The sequence below is a fragment of the Lipotes vexillifer genome, unplaced genomic scaffold (assembly GCF_000442215.2).
Source record: "Lipotes vexillifer unplaced genomic scaffold, Lipotes_vexillifer_v1.1 scaffold12, whole genome shotgun sequence".
Classification (NCBI taxonomy): Eukaryota; Metazoa; Chordata; class Mammalia; order Artiodactyla; family Lipotidae; genus Lipotes; species Lipotes vexillifer.
The window spans coordinates 2,760,275-2,783,492 of NW_006796716.1; the positions used below are offsets into that span (position 1 = coordinate 2,760,275).

The 23,218-nt window shown below is 44.2% G+C and overlaps 1 protein-coding gene and 1 pseudogene across 1 annotated transcript in view; one reads left to right on the forward strand and one right to left on the reverse strand.

Moving 5' to 3' along the window:
• The window catches only part of STYXL1 (serine/threonine/tyrosine interacting like 1), a 33,509-nt gene extending 17,399 nt beyond the window's left edge, over positions 1 to 16,110 (reverse strand). The window contains exons 1-4 of the mRNA XM_007468799.1: positions 16,054 to 16,110; positions 12,326 to 12,467; positions 8,521 to 8,666; positions 2,288 to 2,433 (exon numbers count right to left, since the gene is read on the reverse strand). Of these exons, the coding sequence (XP_007468861.1) occupies positions 2,288 to 2,433; positions 8,521 to 8,565 (191 nt within the window). The 5' untranslated portion in view covers positions 8,566 to 8,666; positions 12,326 to 12,467; positions 16,054 to 16,110. The remainder of the gene's footprint in view (positions 1 to 2,287; positions 2,434 to 8,520; positions 8,667 to 12,325; positions 12,468 to 16,053) is intronic.
• Positions 13,158 to 21,384, forward strand: LOC103084931 (RE1-silencing transcription factor-like; annotated as a pseudogene).
• The last annotated feature ends 1,834 nt before the right edge of the window (positions 21,385 to 23,218 follow it).

A 23,218-nucleotide genomic window follows, 5' to 3' on the forward strand; every position in this document is an offset into this window, starting at 1 on the left:
TTGTGGGTTGGCAGTTATTTTCTTTCAGTGCTTTAAGATTCTATTATTTATTGCTGGATAACAAAATGTCCTAACACTCAGTGGCTTAAAACAATAAAAATTTATTATCTATCAATTTCTATGGATCAGGAATCTGGGAGCAGCTTATTTGGGTACCATTGGCTTAAAATCTGTCATAAAGTTATAGACAAGCTGTTGTCATCTGGTCTCATCTGAAGACTCAATTAGAAGCTAATTCACATGACTGTTGGCAGGATTCAGTTTCTCACAGGCTTTTTGACTGAGGGCCTCAGTTCATCGCTAGCTGTTGGCTGAAGACTGTCAGGTCCTTGCCACGTGGACCTCTCCATAGGACAGCTCACCACATGGTAGCTGACTTCCTTCAGAATGAGTGAGCAAGAGAGAGTGAGCAATACTGATGCCACAGTCTTTCTGTGACCCAATATCAGAAGTGATAGCCCATCACTTTTGCTTTATTCTATCTATTAGCACACATCAGTAAATCTAGCCCACATTCAGTGCTGTGAATGGTAGGAGGTGGGGAATCACCAGAAAGGTTACCGACTACAAAGACACATTCCATATTTCCTTCTAGTTGCAGTGATTTCTGTTGATGAGTCAGCTGTCAGTCTAATTATTGCTCCTTTGAAAGTAATGTCTTACTTCTCTGCTTCTTTTATTTTTTTTTTTTTTTGCGGTATGCGGGCCTCTCACTGTTGTGGCCTCTCCTGTTGCGGAGCACAGGCTCCAGACGCGCAGGCTCAGCGGCCACGGCTCACAGGCCCAGCCACTCCGCGGCATGTGGGATCCTCCCGGACCAGGGCACGAAGCTGTGTCCCCTGCATCGGCAGGCAGACTCTCAACCACTGCGCCACCAGGGAAGCCCTATTTTTATTTTTTTAATTAATTGGTTTTTTTTTTTGGCTGTGTTGGGTCTTCATTGCTGCATGCGGGCTTTTCTCTGGTTGCAGCGAATGGGGGCTACTCTTCGTTGCAGTGTGTGGGCTTCTCATTGCGGGGGCTTCTCTTGTTGTGGAGCATGGGCTCTAGGCACGTGGGCTTCAGTAGCTGTGACACACGGGCTCAGTAGCTGTCAGTCGTGGGCTCTAGAGCACAGGCTCAGTAGTTGTGGCGCATGGGCTTAGTTGCTCCGCAGCATGGGGGATCTTCCTGGACCAGGGCTCAAACCTGTGTCCCCTGCATTGGCAGGCGGATTCTTAACCACTGTGCCACCAGGGAAGCCCTCTGCTTCTTTTAATATGTTCTCTCTTTCTTTGGTTTTCAGCAGTCTCACTAAGTACCTAGGCGCAATTTTCTTTAGATTTATTGATTTTTATATAGTATTTTTTATTACCAGATGCCTTACTGAATTCTTGTGTTATTTATATAAATTCTCTCTGAGCTGAATTTTATTAGCTTTGATGAGGAGCTAGAAGAGCTAGGTTGTACAGTGCAGGGGCCTTGGTGATCATGAGTGGACACAGCTGGGAAGACACAGGCTGACAAGCAAGGCTGTGCAGAACTTTCCTGCTCTTTGAACATGATGAGTGAGGGTGTGTGGGTGTCTGTATGTTCCTAGCACCAAGGAAAATCTGACATAAAGGTTGCTGTATCAAATGTTTCTGTCCTCTCAAAATTCATATGTTGAAACCTAATCCCCAAAGTGATGGTATTTGGAGGTGGGGCTTTGGAGAGGTAATTAGGTCATGAGGATAGAAATTGAAACCCTTATGAGTGGGATTAGTGCCTTTATAAAAGGGACCCTAGAGAGCTTTGCCCCTTCTGCCACATGAGGATGCCATCTATGAACCAGAAAGCAGGCCTTCATCTGACGCTGAATCTGCCAGTGCCTTAATCTTGGACTTCCCAGCCTCCACACCATGAGAAATTCCATTGTTCATAAGCCACCAGTCTACAGTATTCTGTTACAGCAGCCCAGATGGACCAAGAGAGGGGTCACTTCTCAGAGGGCCTGAGATAGGAAAATCAGGGTAAACCAGGGTATTTTGCATCAGAATGTTAAGTACCAAGAAAGTATTATTTTGGTAAGATTTAAGTATGGGGTATGGGGCAAGTGTGGAGTCTCAGTCAGGGGCAGAGGATGCCATGGCCATGCCAGGCAATGAAGTGCAGGCCAGGAATAGATGAAAATAAATGCAGACCCTACTCCAGTGTATGCTGATTTCTAAAAGCCCTTTCAATTCTGTCAATGCATGCCACTAGGAATCTTATATAAATAAATTATACTAATATAAAAAAACAAAAAAACAATGGTTTTTCTACTTACAACGGCCCTGTCTCCATGGAGACGTTGACATGTGCTGTGATTTTCAAATCCTTCTGAATTTTAGGGTCGCAGGCTTGCCTGAAATTTCCCAGGTAGATCCTGCCTGGCATTATCTCAACAGGGTACGGTTGGAAGGCATCCAGCTCCTGAGGTGGAGGAGGAGAAAGGCTGCTATGATAATAATCCCCAGAGAAGAAGTTGTTTTTGTTTCATCTCTTGAAATGTGGCTCAGCAAACAAGCTTAGAAAGACAAACTGGGACAGTGAATGAGACTAACCCAATGTTCATTGTGGCACTATTTACAATAGCCAAAACATGGAAGCGACCTAAATGTCCAATGACAGAGGAACAGATAAAGAAGATGTGGTACATAGAACACATGGAATATTACTCAGCCATAAAAAAAGAATGAAATAATGCCCTTTGCAGCACCATGGATGGACATAGAGATTATCATACTAAGTGAAGTAAGTCAGACAGAGAAAGACAAATATCATATGATATCACTTATATGTGGAATCTAAAAAGGTGATACAAATGAATTTATTTACAAAATGGAAACAGACTCACAGACATAGAAAACAAACTTCTGGTTACCAAAGGGGAAAGGTAGAGGGGGGAAGGATAAATTAGGAGGCTGGAATTAACATATACACACTACTATATATAAAATAGATAATCAACAAGGACCTACTGAATAGCACAGAGAACTCTGCTCAGTATTCTGTAATAACCTATATGGGAAAAGAATCTGAAAAAGAATAGGTATATGTATATGAATAACTGAACCACTTTGCTGTATACCTGAGACTAACACAGCATTGTAAATCAGCTATATCCCAATATAAAATAAAAATTAAATTAAAAAAATTAAAAACAGGGACTTCCCTGGTGGTCCAGTGGTAAAGAATCCACCTTCCAATGCAGAGGACACGGGTTCGATCCCTGGTCAGGAACTAAGATCCCACGTGCTGCGGGGCAACTAAGCCCAAGCACCACAACTACTGAGCTCACGCACCTCAACGAGAGAGCCTGTGTGCCACAAACTACAGAGCTTATGCGCTCTGGAACCTGCACACCACAACTACAGAGCCCACACGCCCTGGAGCCTGCACACCACAACTAGAGAGAAACCCGCGTGCTGCAACGAACAGCCCACGCCCCAACGAAAGACCCCTCATGCCTCAACAAAGATCCCACGTGCCGCAACTAAGACCCGACACAGCCAAAAATAAATAAGTAAATTAATTAATAATAAATAAAGCTTTTTTAAAAAATTAAAAACAAAAGTACCCTTTGATCCAGCAATCTCACTTCTGGTATATATCTAAAGGAAATGAAATCACCATCTTGAAGACATATCTGCACGCGCCCCCCCCCCACCCCAGGATCATTTGAGCATTATTCACAAAAGACATAGAAATGACCTAAGTGTCCATCAATGGATGAATGGATAAAGAAAATATGGCATATATATACAATGGAATATTATTCAGCCATAAAGAAGAAGGAAATCCTGTCATTTGTGACAACATGAATGGACCTTGGGGCCATTGTGCTAAGAGAAATAAGTCAGAAAAAAACAAATATTGCATGATCTCACTCTTATGTAGAATCTAAAAAAGTGAAAGTCGGGACTTCCCTGGCAGTCCAGTGGTTAAGACTCCACACTCTCAATTCAGGGGGCACAGGTTCTATCCCTGGTCAGGGAACTAAGATCCCACATGCCACACAGCGTGGCCAAAAATAATCATAATAATAAAATAAAAAAGCGAAACTCATGAAAACAAAGAGTAGAGTGGTGGTTGCCAGGGGCTGTGGGGGTGAGGGAAATGGGGAGATGTTGGTCACGGTTATAAACTTCCAGATATAAGGCAAATAAGTTCTGGGGATCTAACGTACAGCATGGTGACTACAGTTAACAACACAGGGCTTCCCTGGTGGCGCAGTGGTTAAGAATCCGTCTGCCAACGCAAAGGACACAGGTTCAAGCCCTGGTCCGGGAAGATCCCACACGCTGCGGAGCAACTAAGCCCTTGCACCACAACTGCTGAGCCTGCACTCTAGAGCCCGCAAACCACAACTATGGAAGCCCGCGCCTAGAGCCCGTGCTCTGCAACATGAGAAGCCACTGCGATGAGAAGCCCGCGCGGCGCAACAAAGAGTAGCCCCCGCTCGCCGCAACTAGAGAAAGCCCACGCACAGCAACGAAGACCCAACGCAGCCACAAATAAATTTATTTATTTAAAAAAAAAATACAGTATTATGTACTTGAAAGTTGCTAAGAAAGTATATCTTAAATGTTCTCATCTCACACACACACAAAAAATGGTAATTATGCGAGGTGACGGATGTGTTACTCTTATGGTAATCATTCTGCATATATGTGTATCAAGTCATCTTGTTGTAAACCTTAAATTTACACAATGTTATATGTCAATTATATATCAAAGCCAGAGGGAAAATTTAAAAATTTGATCATTTCCAAGGAAAGATTATTAGAGCACCAATCAGGTGTTTAGAAACAATTATCATCAAATAATAAGACTAATCTTATAAACAAGTTGGAAAACAGCCAGAAAAGCATGCCAGTCTAAGACTGTTCTCAAAGCATGCCTCCAGGAAACTGAGAACTAATGAAAATTCCCCTAATGGTTTCTTGGGTGACCTATTACAGTTCAGATGTCTGTAATAAAACAGTGGCTACATATTTGTTGTTGTCATGGATTGAAAACTTACCTGTTATGTTTAGTAAAATAAAACCTAGGCATAACCCCAAAAGAAAAAAAAAAAAAAAAAAGAAATCCACTAACACTGTATGAACTGATGTTTCTAATATGATCTGTTTAGAGACCCCTTTGTTCCCATCAGTTTTCCATGGGAAATGCTAACCTATATGATTTCAAAGGTCAAACCAGCTCTAAAATGCCTCTGGCTCCAAGTCTGACTCAGAAATAACATCTTAAGTACCTCAAGCTATTTTGCTGTCCACTTGAGCCTTTCAGAGCCTTCTGGCTTCAGCACATCTCCCCTCACCGTGAACCTACCACAAGCCCACATTCCTCCCAAACTCTTAGCCTCAAAAGCCTTTATCAATGAGCAGACACCACGCTGAGCCAACCCTCAAGTTTGTGAGACACACGGCCCTTCTACATGCAGGCAGGCCCACTACTTGCGGATGTAACCCAAAGCACTCCCCAGGGTTCAGGATGACCCCGCCCAGGACGCTCAGCTTGCCAGGGGCCAAATGAAATCCTCCTGGTTTCATTCGGAAAATCTCACGCAATACCCACCACAAATCTGTCAACTCTTCCTGATGCTTTCGAATCAGCTTCCTTTCCTGTGGTTGTAACCGCTGTGCGGAAGAGGGTGTGGGACGCATAAAACATGCTCTGCTGTTAACTCTAGAGGACACGATTTTGACAACCACATCGACAAATGTAAAAGAAACTGGTGTCACAAATTAACATGCACAAACCGAGCCCACTGCCTTCCCCCGACACTGCCACCGCCTCCTCCTGTGTCCCCTTCTCAGTGAGCCACACCACTGGCCAACTGTCACCTGCACCTGAACTGTGGCATTATTCTAGACTCCTCCCTCTCCCATACCCCCCGCCCCATGTCTAATCAAAGCCGTTTCCTAAGTATTTCTTGAATCTGTCCTCTCCTCTTCATCCCTGCCTCCTAGCAGGTCTCCCCAGACCCACTCTGCCCGCATTGGTCTGGGCTCTGCTCTGACCAATCAGAGTTGATCTTTCTCAAGGGCAATCTAACCAGGTGCCCCTCCCCGGACTTAAAACCACTCGGTGGCTCACCAGCATCTCTCTCTAGTGTGGTCTTCACACGTGCCCTAGTCACAGAACCCCTTTGCTCAAAGTGAAATCTTATTTAAGGGGTACCACATGTAAAACGGGAAATTAGAAATCACTGTGTCTAAAGGAGAGGGGCAGTCTCAGAGCCCAAATTCTGTGCCTCCATCTTCCCTCGCAGGAGTTCCTTGGGGAGCAGTAGGGACACTCCTGCTTTACACTGTGTCAGAACACGTAACAGGAAGGGAGTGGGGCTTTCACTCTTGCCCCTGAATTAATAAGAAAGGTCCCAAAGTAGGGAGTGGCAAATATTTGGAACGTACATTCTAAAGAGGGCCACAAACAAGCAGAATAGAACTCACCTATCCCGGCCCTGCTAGATACCACCAGCTACCACCCTACCCCTCTTCCCAATCTACTTAAGAAGACTGGGGGCAAGGACAAGTCTCAGGTGTATACACGTCAAAACTGACCAAACTGTACATTTTAAATAGGTGCAGTTCATCCTATGCCAATTCCACCTTCCTAAAGCTTTAAAAGAAAAATAAGGAAGGTGAGGTATCAGCATGTGACGTCTTCAGATCAGAAAGACTCCCTCCCATCACTGCAAAGCCAGTAAGGGTGCTCCTCTAGGAGCGAGGAGGAGCGCCTGGCAGGACGGGGAGGCTGGCTGTACACCTGTTGAGCTGACGTCAAACATCACAGCTCAGTGGAAGGAGGAGAAGGCCTTTGGAGAACTTGACATGTATACCCTGCACTGGGGACAGGTATGACCCCAGGCACAGGCCCCTAGCTTTTCACACAGGCTGACCGGAGCAGCCAAGCCAGCAGGGCAAGAAGGGGCCTCCTTCCCTACTGTCACACTCCCCTGTGGCTCATTCTGGGATTCAGGTGAAAGACTATGGACGTGGTGGGAGGTCATGAGCTACCAAGGGAAGGGAAGGGCACTGGGGGTACTCCTGTCAGGAATTCTCAGCTGGCTCTCTCTGAAGGATGCTCAGTAACAGCCGGGGACCCCTGAACACAGCCCCAAGAAAACCAGCAACAAAGGCCAGTAGCAGCACACAGAACCTGGCTGGGGCAGAATGAGAAGGCACTTCCCCACCACTGGCAAACAGCCAGTCACACAAGACAGGGCCCACACTGGACCCCCAGCACCAAAGGGACCAGACCCAGAAGAGGGGACATAAGGAGATGCCCATAAAGCTATCCCACACCCCTCCCCACTCTCAGCCCTCAGCCCCCAGCAAATGGAAGGCTGCCCAGCTCTGGAAGATGAAAAGAGAGGAGACTTGAGCTGAGATTGGAATGTTAAACTAGCCTAGATTGTATTGGACTGTTTTTATGCCCTTTTCAAAAAATTACTTCAAAAACACACAAAAGTAGAGAGAATAGTATAACAAACCTTGGATCTATGACCCTTCTGCAAGTATTATCAACTAATGGCCCATTTAGTTTCATCTATACCCCTGACTTCCCAACCCTCCCCAGATTATTTTGAAGGAAATTCCAGACATCATATCATTGTAATTATAAATATTTCATTATGTATCTCTAAAAGATAGGGACTCATATTTTTAAAAGCATAGCCATAATAATGTCATCACAACCTAAAGAAATATATAACAATAATATAATATCATCAAATTCCAGTTCATAGGCGCATTTCCCCCGCTGTTTTATAGTATGACTAGACTGAAATTGTCCATAACCGAAAGCGGCCAGAAAGTATGGAATCTGCCCATGATGCTGCAAAGGGCAAGAATGAGAGCACAGTTGAAGGCAATTGCTGGAAAGAATGAAACCTCTGCAGGTTCACATTCCATTACATTCAGACCCTTCAAGAAACCAGATACTATAAAATGCCCCCAGGGACCAGTCCCTTCCTGCCTATCATTGCCACCCAGTGCTTGCCTTACCCTCACCCCATTCCCTTCTGGTTTGGCTCCAGGAAGTAAGTGCTCCTCTGGGCTCCAGACATCTGGTACAGGCCCTGGCCACACCTTATTACAACCCATCTCCCCATTTTTACTGTATCCTCTGGACCTAGCCAGGGTTTGTGAGGCCAGATGGCTAAGGATGGCGAGGCAGCCTCGAATCATGATGGCCCTGCCTGCCAGTGTGACTTTGACACGACCCACCATCCAGAACACCCTGCCCCGGATCCCTGCCCTCTGAACCAACCTCATCTATTAAACACCGCCCTGGATTTTGCCTGAACCTGGCGATTATAAATTCATCATACTGGACTGGACCTCCTGGCTGCCCCAGGTTCATTCCCAAGCCATCTCTTCCATCTCTTCCATCTCTTCCATGTCATCTGTCTCCTTCTCCTCTTTCTCCAACCCTGCTCCCTGCCCCTCGATCCCCAGGGGAAGGCCATGCTCCCATGCAAGGCTGCCTGCACTCAGCACCCTGCCTTACCTGCGGCATCCAGATAATCTTCTGTGTCCGGAAGAAGTGGTACATGGCCGAGAAGCTCTCGTAGCCTCCTCTCAGGATATGGATGGGGTGGCGGGCAAGGTGAGTCAGGGTTCTGCCACACTCAACAGCAGCTCCAAGCACAATTCCTAAGAGTAGAGACCAAAGAGATCAATGTCCCCTGTGCACTCACCATTTGCCTAAAGGTCCAGTGGATAGGCACTCCATTCTGAAAAGCAATTGTCTAGAAAGCTGAAGCAAATATAAATAGAGATGAATGTTACAATTAAAATTTAAAAAGCAATTCACCACCAAGTAAGCTGATCTTTTTCTGTAAACTCTGAGATTTCTTTTTTTTTTTCATATTGTCGCAAGGAAGGATGATTCAACATGAGGGGAATGTGTATGTATATATACAATATCACATATTATATACCATACAATTCATCTATTTAAAGTATATAAATTAATGTTTTTTATTATATTCACAGTTGTGTAACCATCACTGCAGTCAATTTCAGAACATTTTAATCACTCCCAAAAGAAACCATGTACCAGTTAGAGGGTTTCATTCCTCATTTCCCTCCAAACATCCAGCTCTAGGCAACCATTAATCTAATTTCTACGGATTGACCTATTCTGGACATTTCATAGAAATTGAATTATACAATATGTGGCGTTTTGTGTCTGGTTTCTTTCACTGAGCATAACGTTTTCAAAGTTCATCTATGTTGCAGCAAGTGTCAGCACTCCATCCTTTTTCATAGCTGAATAATATCCCACTGTGTGGCTCTCCACCTTTTGTTTACCCATTTATCTATTGATGAATATTTGGATGTTTCCATTTTGTGGCTATTATGAATAAGGCTGCTATGAACATCGATGTGCAAGGTTTTGTGTGCACATGTTTAATTTCTCTTGGTATATACTGTGGACAAAGAATGTTGCTTGCCATATCAGTAAACAAAGGATGCTGCGGCCATCAAGCCATCAGCCCCTGCAGCTGCCCCCGACTGTGCATGAGCGGCAAATTATATGCGTGTGGTTTTTGGTTTTTGTTGTTCTGTGGTTGTGATTTCTTACCAAGTGAGGATGGGGGCTCCATACCACCAAAGTGAGGTCAGGTATAGACTGTAGAGGGCGTTGTCTTTACTGACCAACATTTCCTAGGATTTCAGGGTCCAGCCGACAATCCTAGGATTGCAGACTGGAGACCAACAGGATGAGCTTAGGGAAGAGGGGACAATTTCCTGGCTAAGGACCTCCTGAGAAGACTGGTTTTATTAAAGGTGGAAGCCTAGCGCCACCCAGTGACCACTGGTGTGAACGCCCAACCCATGGAACTCCACCCATATACATTAGTCACTGAGCCACAAGCAGCAGCAAGGGGTGGTCAGCCCAAAGCAGGGGTTGAATGGAGAATGCAGTGGAGCCTCAGTGAAGCAGATTAGAACTGACCACGTTCCAGCGTGTGGCTGGAGTGACTGCACTGTTCTCCAGCATCACCACCCTGGCCTTAGGAGACCAGACAGAGCCAAACTGCCCAGGTTTGAATCCTGGCCCCACCACTTACTAGGTGTGGTGGTTTAAAAACTCTCTCCACAAACCTAGAAAAATGGTACAGATGGGCAGAAGTTGAGACACAGATGTAGAGAACAAACATATGGACATCAAGGGGGGAAGGCCGTGGGGGTGGGTGGGGATGGTGGTGTGATGAATCGGGCAATTGGGATTGACATGTATACACTGACGTGTATAAAATTGATGACTAATAAGAACCTGCTGTATAAAAAAATAAATAAAATAAAATTCAAAAAAATTTTTTTAAGAAACTACTACTAAACTTTCTTTGGGTTATTTGTATGGAAATATGTTAATATAAATGTTTCAGGGCTTCCCTGGTGGCGCAGTGGTTGGGAGTCCGCCTGCTGATGCAGGGGACACGGGTTTGTGCCCTGGTTTGGGAAGATCCCACATGCCGCGGAGCGGCTGGGCCCGTGAGCCATGGCCGCTGAGCCTGCGCGTCCAGAGCCTGTGCTCCACAACAGGAGAGGCCACAGCAGTGAGAGGCCCGCATACCGCCAAAAAAAAAAAAAATGTTTCAGACATTACATGAAATTCCTAAAAATTGTATATGTTCTGGTATAATGTTATAAGTCATAATTCTAGTTATTATTTTAAAATGTATGTCTCAGAAATAACTAAATTTCCTTGTTAATTGCATTATTATGAGCTTTCATCAAATCTTTAACCGTGGTCATTTTTAAGGCTTTTGTCATTTACAGACAGTTCTGGGTGTACTCTGATGCTTTTGCAAAAATGTTCCTATAAAAGGGTTTCATCTTCAAGGAATTCATGGAAAAGACTCTGACAAGCACAGGTTTCTGGTAACTGACTATACTGCTGAACTGAATGAATAAGCAGTTTCAGAACTCTAATGGAAAACTGATGAATTCATAAAAGTGCTAAGAAAAGATCAAGATGAAAAAAAATTAATTACATGGGACTGAGTGAACTGATGAGGATGATTATAATTTTTTTGACTTTCCGTTTGAATAAAAAAAAAAACTCTCCACAAATTCTTTCAAACGCCTCCCTTTAAAAGGTTGAGTTTAGGGACTTCCCTGGTGGTGCTCCCAGTGCAGGGGGCCCAGGTTCGATCCCTGGTCAGGGAACTAGATCCCACATGCATGCTGCAACTAAGAGTTCGCATGCCACAACTAAGGAGGCCGCCTGCCACAACTAAGATGGTGCAACCAAATAAATAAATAATTAAATATATTTTTTAAAAGGTTGAGTTTTAATTCCCCTCTCCTTGAGGGTAGGCTGTACTCAGTGACTTGCTTCTAATGAATAGAATGTGGCAAGAGTGACTGTTTAAGTCCCAAGACTAGGTCATAAAGGGTACATGGCTGTCCCTTTCTCTCCCTCTTTCTTGGATCACTTGCTCTGGGGTATACTGGCTGCCCTGCCATGAGGCCATCTAAGCAGCCCCATGCAGAGGTCCATGCAGTGAGGAACTGAGGACTCCTAGCTATTCCCATGTGAGTGACTCATCTCAGAGGCACATTATCTTGGCCTGGCCAAACCGTCACATGACAGCAGTTCTGGCTGACGTCATGACTACAACAGGCTAGAACCTCCCAGCTAAGCTACTCCTGAATTCCACAGAAACGAATAGATAATTAATGTTTATGGTATTAAACTACAGAGTTTTGGGGTAATTTGTTACACAGAAATATATACCCATGGTCCCACACCTGGGGAATGAGTTACTTCACCTTCCTGGACCCTAATTTCCTCACCAATAAAGTGGGGATGTTACCTATTAGGGCACAATTCTCCATGGTCTTTCATGTTTCTACATATCCTCTGAACAAAGGCACTGGCTTTTCAAGGATATGTGTATAACAAACAGCCTTGGATGATAGAGACAGTTTCTGCCTCCAGAGCCAAGGGCGGGCAGGCTTTCTGCCCATTTGTTAAAAAAGATTCAGGCCCCCTAAGCTCAGAGTTCTCCATAATACCACCCACTGCATTCTGGCTACTTTTATTGCTCTGAGAAATAAAGCCCTTTGTCTCTGACCCAGGAGCCTCATGTCTTTTGCCAGCATCCATGAACCATGGCAGGCTCATCTGTTATCTTGCAAAGGAAGGAAAAATCCCAGACCCTTCCCAGTTCCTGACATTGCCATCGTCATCGGGCTGCTCTGCAGATTGCATGAGGTGACCCAGGCAGAGCTCCTGGCGTGTGACAAAAGTGCTCAATAACTTAACTCATATTCTTGCTGCTATTGTAAAAACCCACCTTGATCGCCTTCATCAGTGTTGTCATCATCGTTGTCACCTTTTAGGATTACCTTCAGGGAGCTGGTGTTGTTATCATATACCACACAGTATTCCACACACTCCAGATCCACAGACTCCGGGATAAGATATTCACCTGCCCTCTAAAGAAACCACAAAAGAAGGTTGTTGGCAGATGGGTCCAGCTGAACCCATATTCCCTGTATGCCAGCACCAGGAGGAGCCAGAGGTAGGACGGTGTCCACCTCCCTGACTACACACAGGCACGGGAGCACTGACATTGTACAGAGAGTCTGCTCAACTCCAAAGACCTGCCACACCCATATTCCCTCCTGGGGGAAGCTGACCACAGCTGACTGGGCCAGAGATAACTGCCGGGTCAAAGAACAGTGGTCTATGGACCAGCCCACAGCCCATTAGGTGCCCTGGCATGAGTGCTATGAGAGCAGTCGTGGCCACCTTAACTAATGACATTCTCTGTCTGGGGGAGAGTGTTGGCGTTGGGGACCGAATCCAAAATCTGCTTACCGAAGAGGGCAGTAAGCAGAAGGCTTGAATGGACAGAAGTCATAAGCAAGCAGGTATCATGAGGCAGAGGCCGTAAGCTCAAATGGAAGCTCTGTGAGAGCAGGACCTTTTGTCCCTTTATAGCCACTGATGTATCCTGAGCTTCCAGAACAGTGCCTGGCACACAGCAGGCCATAAATATGGTTAAAGGAAGGAATGGGCAGACAGCAGCAATGAGGTCGTGAGGAGGAGCTGGGGACAGGCTGAGTCATCATTATGCTGGACCACAAGGGCAGGAACAACAGGTGCCTTCTGCCAAGGAGGCGATGACCTCTCCCAGTACCAGAACTGCCCAGGACTCCAAAGGGTGTCCCAGAGCTCGGGAAGGCCCAGCTGGTGGCAGCAGAGAGGTGAGTCTTCACTTGTTCTCAATGCTTCCTGAAAGCCCCCACTACGCAGGGGAGCCTGAGCCTGGCTCTGTCCCTTGTGGCCTGAGCTGACTGTCGCAGAGGCCCTGACAGAGGACGTTCAGGTGGGACAGGATGCGTGCGCATCTACTGTGCTTCAAGGCAGAGCAGTAAGGCCCCTGGAGGCACAGACCCGGGACGCTCTCCAGGATTAAGGAGAGAAATCATATTCGTCTAACAGAGTTGGGAGACAGGTGGTGCTCGGAGGACGAGCAGGACTTAGACAGGTGATAATGAGGGGGTAGAAGGCTCCGGGTATGGAGAAGAGCATGAGCAAAAGGGGAAAAGGTGAGAACAGCCCCTAGAGGCTTGAGCAGGTGGGAGCACAGGAGAGTTGTGGCCGAACATCCATTTTTATTTAATAAACATTCGTTGAGGACTCACTTTGCACTCACACTGTGCTAGGTTCTGAAATACGGAGATACAAGAAAAAAAAACAAAAAGGGAAATGCCTGAGTTGGCCTGGAGGACTCAGAAGGGTCTCATGGGACAGGAGGCATTTGAGATGAGACTGTGAGGGCAAGTGGAAATTTGCCAGATGGACAAGGGCTGGGGGAGCATTCCAGGCTGAAGGAACAGATACCCGTCATTCATTTTTTAGTTAACAGGTAGGTCCCAAGCACCTACCAGATGCCAGGGACCAGAGTGAGCACCCGGGATACAATGATGAACAAAGCATACACGTCCCTGGGTCACAGAGAGCAGTGTGTCCAAGGGACCACACATATTGCCATTTCCTAGATTGTAAGAGACCGCTGGCTGTAACATGCGCCACCAATTTCATAACACTTGCAGTCAGGAGCGTGCGCAGAAGGACAGGTGTGTCGGCACATAATGCTACTTCAGGCAGGGCGGGGAGCAAGCGGTCCTGGGAAGACCTGAACCGGTGATCTAAAGCCCAGACCTCCCTCCTGGGCCCCGTTGCTCTCTGTGTCCCCTGCACACTGGGTTCACCTTCTCAGACCACTTTGTCCTGAAGCCTGAGTCACAACCACCAGCGATGTTCAGACTCCCATCCTCCAAACTCCACCACCAGAGTGGAAGGAGCAGCCTTCCCTAATGCCAATTCTGATTTGCTGTTTTCTTCCCAGGACAATCACCGTGGCCAGGGTCTGGATCCTATTCTAGGGAGCACCACTAGACCCCCATGATTTAAGCAGAGAGAGGAGGAGTTCCCCTCAAAAAAGTGGAGGTGCCAGGCAGAAAAACAACAGATGTTGGCCACATTCACTTTTGGGGGAAAAGACTTTGTCACTTTAAGGTGCAAATCAATTGTAGGATATATTCCAACCTCAGAAGTGTTAAAATACAAGGACAAATGAGCATCTTAGAACCCAGGATACATGGCAGGACAAGGTTGTGGAGGTGTCAGGGGAGAGTGGAAGCATGCCGGATGAGGCTGGAGAGGGAGGTGGAACCAGATCTGGTGTGTGAACACCGACTTGGGGGCTGTGTGTCCTGCTCATGCTGGGGTTCCCTTTCGGCCTTCAGGCCTGTAACCTCCTGGCCAGAAAGTAGGGGAGGGGAGGTGTGAGGTGTCAGCCTGGCCAAGGGGCTGAGGCAGAGGGAATGCCTCTTTTCCAGAGCTGGGGGTACTGCCAGAATCAAAGGAACACACAGATTTGAGAGGTGAGTTGGAAGCTGAAAGCCATACAGGATGAAGGGGCTCTGAATCAACTGCAAAACACCAAGGAAGGCCTGAAATGGAGATGAAGAGCTAGAGTATGGAGCCGGAAAACTGAAAATCCAGAGAGGAAAAAAGCAGATAATGACACACTAGGGCAGGGAAAGGGAGGTGTTAGGAGCAAGCTTATCCCAGAAAAATACTTGAGGCAAGGCACAGGCTCCCTGGCAAGTTGTGTGGGAAAGGGCCAGAGGTGGAGTGCGCAGCAGCACAGTGGCAGTGGGAACAGGGAGAAGGGGGAAATATTGCCAGACAGAATTTTGGAAGTAAAATTGACAGGATGGCTAACTGCATGTGGACAGCTGAAGCTGTAAGCTTGGATGAAATCTCTGAAGAAAGTACACTGACCAACAGATATACAAGAACAGAGTAGTGGTTTCTTCAGGCAGCAGCAGGAGAAAATGAAGCTGAACCAAAGAGGTAGAGAAGAAACCAGGGAAGCAAGGGAGAACCTGGAAGTCAAGGGCAGAAAATGTGGTCAGGATGGGAGGGGTCAAGGTGGAGCCCAAGTGAAGGCTGCCAGGCTCAGCAGGGACCAGAGAGAGAAGACTCCCAACGGGGCTGGAGGGAAGGGCTTCACTGCAGGAGCGAGGCCTGTGACTGCCTGCAGTGCCCAGTCATTATAAAAGCTGGACCGGGAATAGGAAGACAGGATGGAAATGGAAGGGAGAGGAGGGAAGGGGCTTCCATCTCTGGGTTATACAAACTATTTCTATGGCTTGTTGTCTGTTGCCCGAGTACAAGAGATGCTCAATGAGGCAGGGAGAATGAATTAAGTGCATCTTGTATTCTGTTATATCCCCAGGGTCTGGAACATTGCCTGGCAAGTCAAGGAATTAAAGCAACATTTGCTTAATGAAGTTGTTGAACGTGCAGTCACGGGGGCAGTGGGGAGACCTTAAGGAGTGTGAAACAGTGTAGGAGACCCTCATGGTGAACACACAAGGGCAGTCCTGTCTCTGCCGCCCACAGTATCCAGTAGTAGGTGCTGCCTCCTGGATCTCGGACACAATCTCGCATTCTCTCCACCCTCCTGTAAGGTAGCCCCAGATTCTGACTCTGCCCATATACCTTCTTCACCAGACAGGCTGTAATCACATGGCTTTCATCATACTCTGGTTTGGAACGCACATCTGAAAAGGAAAAGTATTTAACTAATAACTGCACTTGCAAAGGAACACATGACCAAACTAGAGCACTTACATCAGCATTAACGTATATTTGTTTGGCAGTTAGGCAACAACTGTCGTGAATTTAAAATTCAAAGCGTGTAGCTGTCCTATTCTAGGCTGCCCATATAACTCCCCTGCCCTCTCATACCCACAACCATATCCCCCGTAAGGAACAGTGAGACTCCGCATCTATGATTTAGGGGGAGTTCTGAGGTCAAAAAAAGCAGGGAGGGGAGAAATCAAAGTCAGGGTAGCCTCATACTAAATGCCCCATGGAATTTTAGACCCAAATTCAGACCCTAGAACCTAGGAGTTGAGGTTCTAATGCCCCTGTGAGGACAGAAGTTGTGGTATTGATGTCCTCTAAGTTGGGAGGAACACGGAACATAAATCCTAAAAAGAACCGTTATGCATAAATCTTAAAAAGGACTGTTATCCAAAATACACCAAGGATTCTTAAAATACAACAAGAAAACAATCAATTCAATTTTAAAATGGGCAAAAGATATAAACAGACACACCATACCAAAGATAAATGGCAAATAAGCATATGGAAAGATGCTCCACATCATATGTCATCGAGGAAAGCAAACTGAAACACGAGATACCACTACATGCCATCAGAATGGCAAAAATTCAAAACACAGAACACCAGATGCTGGTGAGGATGCAGAGCAACAGGAACTGTCATTTGTTGCCGGTGGGGATGTAAAATGGTACAGCCATTTTGGAAGACAGTTTGGCAGTTTTTAATAAAACCAAACATTCTCTTAACAGCAATTGTGCTCCTTGGTATTCACTCAAATGAGTGGAAAACGTATGACCACAGATGCTTATAGTAGCTTTTTCATAACTGCCAAAACTTGAGAGCAGCCAATATGTCCTTAAGTAGCTGAGTGGATAAACTGTGGTACATCCAAACAATGGAATATTAATGAAACTGAAAAGAAAAGAGCTATCAAGTCATGAAAAGATATGGAGGAAAGTGTAATTCATAGATGTGACAGAAGCCAATCTGAAAAGGCTTCATTTCACACTGTCCGATTCCAACTATATGACATTCTAGAAAAGGCAAAACTGTAAAGATCAGTGGCTGCCAGGGATTAGTGACAGAGAGGGATGGACAGGCAGAACATACAGGATTTTTAGGTCAGGAATGCTATTCTGTGTGATATTATAATGATGGACATGTCATTATTTATTTGTCAAAATCCACAGAATGTATCAATACATCAACCCTAATGCAAACTGTGGTCTTTAGGGGATAATGATGTGTCAATGTAGGTTCATCAACTGTAACAACTATACCACTCTGGTTTGGGATGCTGATAGTTGAGGAGGCTGTACCTGTGGCGTGTGGGGGGAGTCAGGGGTTATATAGGAACTCTCTGTACTTTCTGTTCAATTTTGCTGTGAACCTAAAACTTCTCTAAAAAACGTCTATTTTTTTAAAAAGACGTAAGCAAGCACTAACCACAAAAGAAAACATTGATAAACCTAATCCTATTAAAATTTAAAACTTCTCTTTTCATTAAAATACAACATTGAGGGTACTTCCCTGGTGGCACAGTGGTTAAGAACCCGCCTGCCAATGCAGGGGATACAGGTTCAATCCCTGGTCCGGGAAGATCAACTGAGCCCGTCCGCCACAACGACTGAGCCTGCACTCTAGAGCCCACGAGCCACAACTACTGAACCCACGTGCCACAACTACTGAAGCCCGCGTGCCTAGAGCCCATACTCTGCAACAAGAGAAGCCACCGCAATGAGAAGCCCTCACGTCACAATGAAGAGTAGCACCTGCTCGCCGCAACTAGAGAAAGCCCGCGGGCAGCAACGAAGACCCAATGCAGCCAAAAAATAAATAAATAATTTAAAAATACAACATTAACAAAGCAAAAGGGCAAGCCAGAGACTGAGAGAAAATATCCCTAATACAAATAACTAAGAAAATCTCGTATCCAGAATTTATAAAGAACTTACAAAAATTCAGACATCTGAAGATATCTTTATCTGAAGATACCTGTATTATGAGACACATTTAGAAACAGCTCAAGACCACATCCCTAGGCTGACTCCAGCCCAGGAAAGTGCCTGTCTGAGGAAACTCAAGGCTTCCAAAGAACTTACTGTTTATTTCAGCCAACAACTGAAGATGGGACCCCTGTCTCCCAGGCCCTGTGGAGGGTGAGAAACTAACTCGGATAAGCACCAGTTAGCAAACCCCCCTGGGTTTCACATGGTCCAACTCCCATCCCCTTTTTGTAGTTTTTCGCTTCCCTGACTGAGTTCCACTCATCTCCCTCCCTACTCCCTCACTTTCCCTTTAAAAGGACCAGTTGCCTCTGTGAAAATTGAGGTGAAGTTCCATTCACACTGGACTCTTCCCTATGGCAATAGTATACTACCGATTAAACTCTGTGTTCACCACTCTGACTAGTGTCTGGCTTTGTTTATCTTTAACATGATTTAACAACAAAAATGAACAAACTACAGTATAGCTACATACAACAACATAAGCGAATCTTAATCATATAATTTTGAGCAAAGGAAGTCAGAGACATGGTCTATATGGCTTAAAAACAAGTGAAACTGAGTATAGTATATTATAAGCTTGTTTCACTCATAAATATAGATGCGAAAATCTGAAATGAATAGGAAGCTAAACCTAACCGTGTTCACAAAAAATAATATAACATGATCTAGTAGGAACTCTGTCATACTAGAAAATCATACTAGAAAATCTTTAAGATATTAAAGAAGGCACTTCCCTGGTGGTGCAGTAGTTAAGAATCTGCCTGCCAATGAAGGGGACACGGGTTCAAGCCCTGGTCCGGGAAGATCCCACATGCCATGGAGCAACTAAGCCTGTGCGCCACAGCTACCGAACCTGAGCTCTAGAGCTCACGAGCCACAACTACTGAGCCTGTGTGCCACAACTACTGAAGCCCGCGTGCCTAGAGCCCATGCTCCGCAACAAGAGAAGCCACAGCAATGAGAAGCTCACGCACCACAACGAAGAGTAGCCCCCAGTTGCCGCAACTAGAGAAAGCCTGCGTGCAGCAACAAAGACCCAAAGCAGCCAAACATAAATAAATAATTTTTTAAAGATATTAAAGGAGAAAATCTATATTCATTTTAACAAATTAAGAAAATTTTCAATTCATGTCATGAAAAAAATTCTTAGTACATTAGGTATATATGGTAACTTCCTTAATGTGATAGGTAAATTACTCAGTATCTACAGTAAACATCATACTGATTGATAAAGTGAGAAACAAGACAAAATGCTATGACTGTAACAGAGAAGAACAAACCTGACTCCATATTGCATCTATTCCTTTATCTCTAACCTTTGTGCTCTGTTGCCTGTGCTTAGTCATGCTGGCTCTACACCTTTGTAAAGGAGTGTTGCCTATTGCATGAAATATTTATACTAGCCCTTTCTCAAGGTTCTGACTCCCAGGCTTGATCTTTTAAAAGGTATAACATTTGTCTTGTTGGAGGTTTACAGGAACATTGTGACCAGACCTATGTGGACAGCTGCAAGAAGAAAGGATTATTACATACCCTCTGGAGTCTGGCCAGCACCAAGAAGTTTGCAATAACCAGCCACATGCCCTCCCCTTCTAGTATAAAAGGGGCCTGAATTCTAACTCAAGTAGGATGGTTCTTTGGGACACTAGTCCACTATCTTCTCAGTCTGCTGGCTTTCCAAATAAAGTCACTATTCCTTGCCCCAACAACTCATCTCTTGATTTATTGGCCTGTGGTGCAGTGAGCAGTACGAGCTTGGACTTGGTATCATCACTGTTCCTTTTTTTTTTTTAAACATATTTATTGGAGTATAATTACTTTACAATGGTGTGTCAGTTTCTGCTTTATAACACACTGTTCCTTTTTAACACTGTACTGGAGGGCAAAGGGTATAGCAATGTAGTGAGACTTAAGAATTGAAACAGAAGAAATAAAACTTCTGTTATAAGCAGATAAATGATTGTTTTACATAAAATCCAAGAGAATCACAAACAATCAGCATTAGCAGGAGAGTACATAAAGGTTGCTAGATACAATATATTTTAAAAATCAATAATGGTCTGAAAGTGGAGAAAAAAGAGAATGTTTTAAAAGAGAAAAAGGCTTATAGTAATGTCTCAATCATCCAAGTGTCTACCAAAACTGGCAAATCAGCAACAGAGACTAAAGAGATGGATGTGCATGCCAGCAATGATTCAGAAATCCTGTAAAACCAAGAAAAGTTACAAGAAAATAGAAGCTGAAGCCCATTCCATAAATGATCCTGTGAATGATGAAAAACCTATGACAAAAGAGAAAAAGAAAAGGTTTCTACCAAAATAGTCAGGAAGTGCCAAAGGGTGACAGCAAAGTAGAGGAGAATAAAAAGAAAAGTACCTGCATGAGAAAAAAAAGTAAAATGATAACTCTGGAAAGTAAATCAAGTTAAAAAAGCTGCAGGACTGCTCAGAAGGGGCCCGCTCGGGTGAAAACAGCGCCTTCTACAGATATTCTTCTTTACACGGGGCCAATTCCCAAAAATGTCTCCTTTCCAAAAAGGTAACAAAAAGCAAAAGTCCAACATGCAGAGTGAATATAAAGTAAAATGCAGCATCTCTAGGAAAGTGCAGGTGCACAGGATCTCCTACCACCATCACCACTGCAGCCAAAGGAAAACTTAAAAGAGGAGGAGCCAAAAGACCAAAAATTACTCTCCAAAGAGAAGAAAACAGGCTCCCCTTCAGAAAATAGCAGCAGAAGGCGCAGATAAGAGTCTTGCTGGTTTTGCTGCCAGTATAAAGGAATCTACTGGCACTTCATCCTCTGAATAAAACCTGAATTTCACCCAGAGGGTGAAATTTCAGATAGTTAACAGGCTGGCACTATGCACTGTAAAATGGAAAATGATCAGAACACAACAGAGAACCTCCCTGGTAAGAACTCAGCAGGTGGAGAACCAATTTCACCACTGCTTCTTCTCCCACCAATAGAAAAATGTGGAGCAGTGTCTAGAACTACACTGGCATCACCTCCTGTTACCATGTCAATAGGTGAGTCTCAGGATACTGAGGAAGATGCACGCATCCACAGTCATGATGGAAGTGACCTAAATGACAACATGTCAGAGGGTAGTGATGATTCTGGACTGCTCAGGGCTCAGCCAGTTCCACAAGAAACTAGTAGAAGAAAGGCAAAGGAGGTCTTGACAGTCTAAGGGACTGAAGGACATTTTGTTTGTATCTTCTATGCTTCTTTTTTTAGAAAAGAAAAAGATCACAGCAAACTTTTCAATCATCCTTTGGTTAGTGTACACGTCCTTGAAAAAGCAGCTAAAGGGAGAAGTAATTAAACTTCGGACAAGGCTTTAGTTCCTAGTTTGTATATCTATTACATTTTATATTCATTCACAGTAACAGACAATCTTTTATTTTGAAAATTGCTTTGATAGTTTCCGATGTTGATTTTTAAGTGGTACTCTTTTCCTTAGGAATTTATGTATACCTATTGATTGTTGTATAAATTTTAGCAAATCCAAGGGAGTTAGTATGCTAAACCAGCAGACATCTAATCTGTTAGCTCATGCGTTTAACTGAAATGAGGAGGCCAAGATGGCATTTTATTGCCTTGTGCAGCTACAACTTGTTTTTCCCCATGTCTATCTTTTCCTGTTTCACCTTAACTTATTCTCAGTTCCTTGTTTAGCTCTATAAAAATTGGCATACTTAATAGCAAATTATTTGAAGAATTTGCCTGCTTTATATAATTTTAGCACTTAAAAAATTTTTAGAGATGATAAGACATTTAAATTGAAGTAAATGTTAACCAAAATGTGAGAAATGGAGACCTGATTGAAACAAAAAGGTGTTTATTTGGGCTTTGTTAGGACCGCAGCCCAAGAGACACTGATTCAAGAAGCACTTGGATTGTGTTCCGCCAGATTACAAAATGGGGGAGGCTTATAAAGGGCAAAAAAATTTCACAAGGTTACATACATTGTTTGTCAAGAATTAGAATTGGAGTTGGCAAGAAGTAAGGGTGCTTGTTAAGGATTGGTTGGGGATTGAGATGATTACATAGTTTCAGTGCGGGAAGAGGGGGCTCAGACTTTGATACTACAAGGTTGAAGCTAGCAGCTGCTAGCAGATACTGTTTTGAAAATGGCTGGTGGTATCCGTGAGTTTTATACGGTTCAGAAAATTCAAGCTCTCAGTGATGTAGGAACATGTCTAAAACCGCATCCACAGTGGCCACCCAGATCCATTTTGGATGCCTGAACTCCATTTTCACTTTTAAATGTTCTTAAATATGTCAAAAAGTTTTTCCAACAACTGACATTGTATCAGTCCAGGCATTTATTTCCTGAGTTTTGATCAATATTTCTTATTTGGGTACATTAATCACCATAAAAACAGTGATTTTGGTCCATTTTTGCTGTTGTTGCTGTTGCTGCTGCTATAATGGCTTAAGATGTTGCACACTGTCATAGTTTTAACCTATGTAGTTTTTTCTAGAAATAACATGTGTTGAACAGTAACACTTTATACCTACATACACATGTTTACTCTGGTCTCTTTGGAGAAATGCTTTTAGCCTTATTTGCAAAAGGTCATTTTTCTTTGCTGCAATTATCTTTTGCAGAATATTAGTGTGTGCAAGTTTGAGCAATGAAACACGAAATCTGCAAGCTCAATCCATTGAACTGATTTTCACATCTTTTCTCTATGCCAGAGTCTGTATTTTATATGCTACTTACTTTGAATGGATGTAGTAAATTCACAGCTCTCAGCTTTTATTTTGCAATAACTCAACCCCTAGGCTCTATAGTGAAAGGATTTTCATCTCAAATACCAGCCATCAGTAATTTCTTTTTTTGTTTGTTTGTTTCTTTTTGGCCTGTTTTGGTACAGCTACTTCCTAAATGACAGTGTTAAGTCATATATTTGAGAAAAATGGTTGGTGTCTATATGGCTACTCAACTGAATAAAGAACTCTAAGTGATATTTGGAAAGTGAAAACCTGGAATGAGGAGGCATGATTATTCCTTCAAA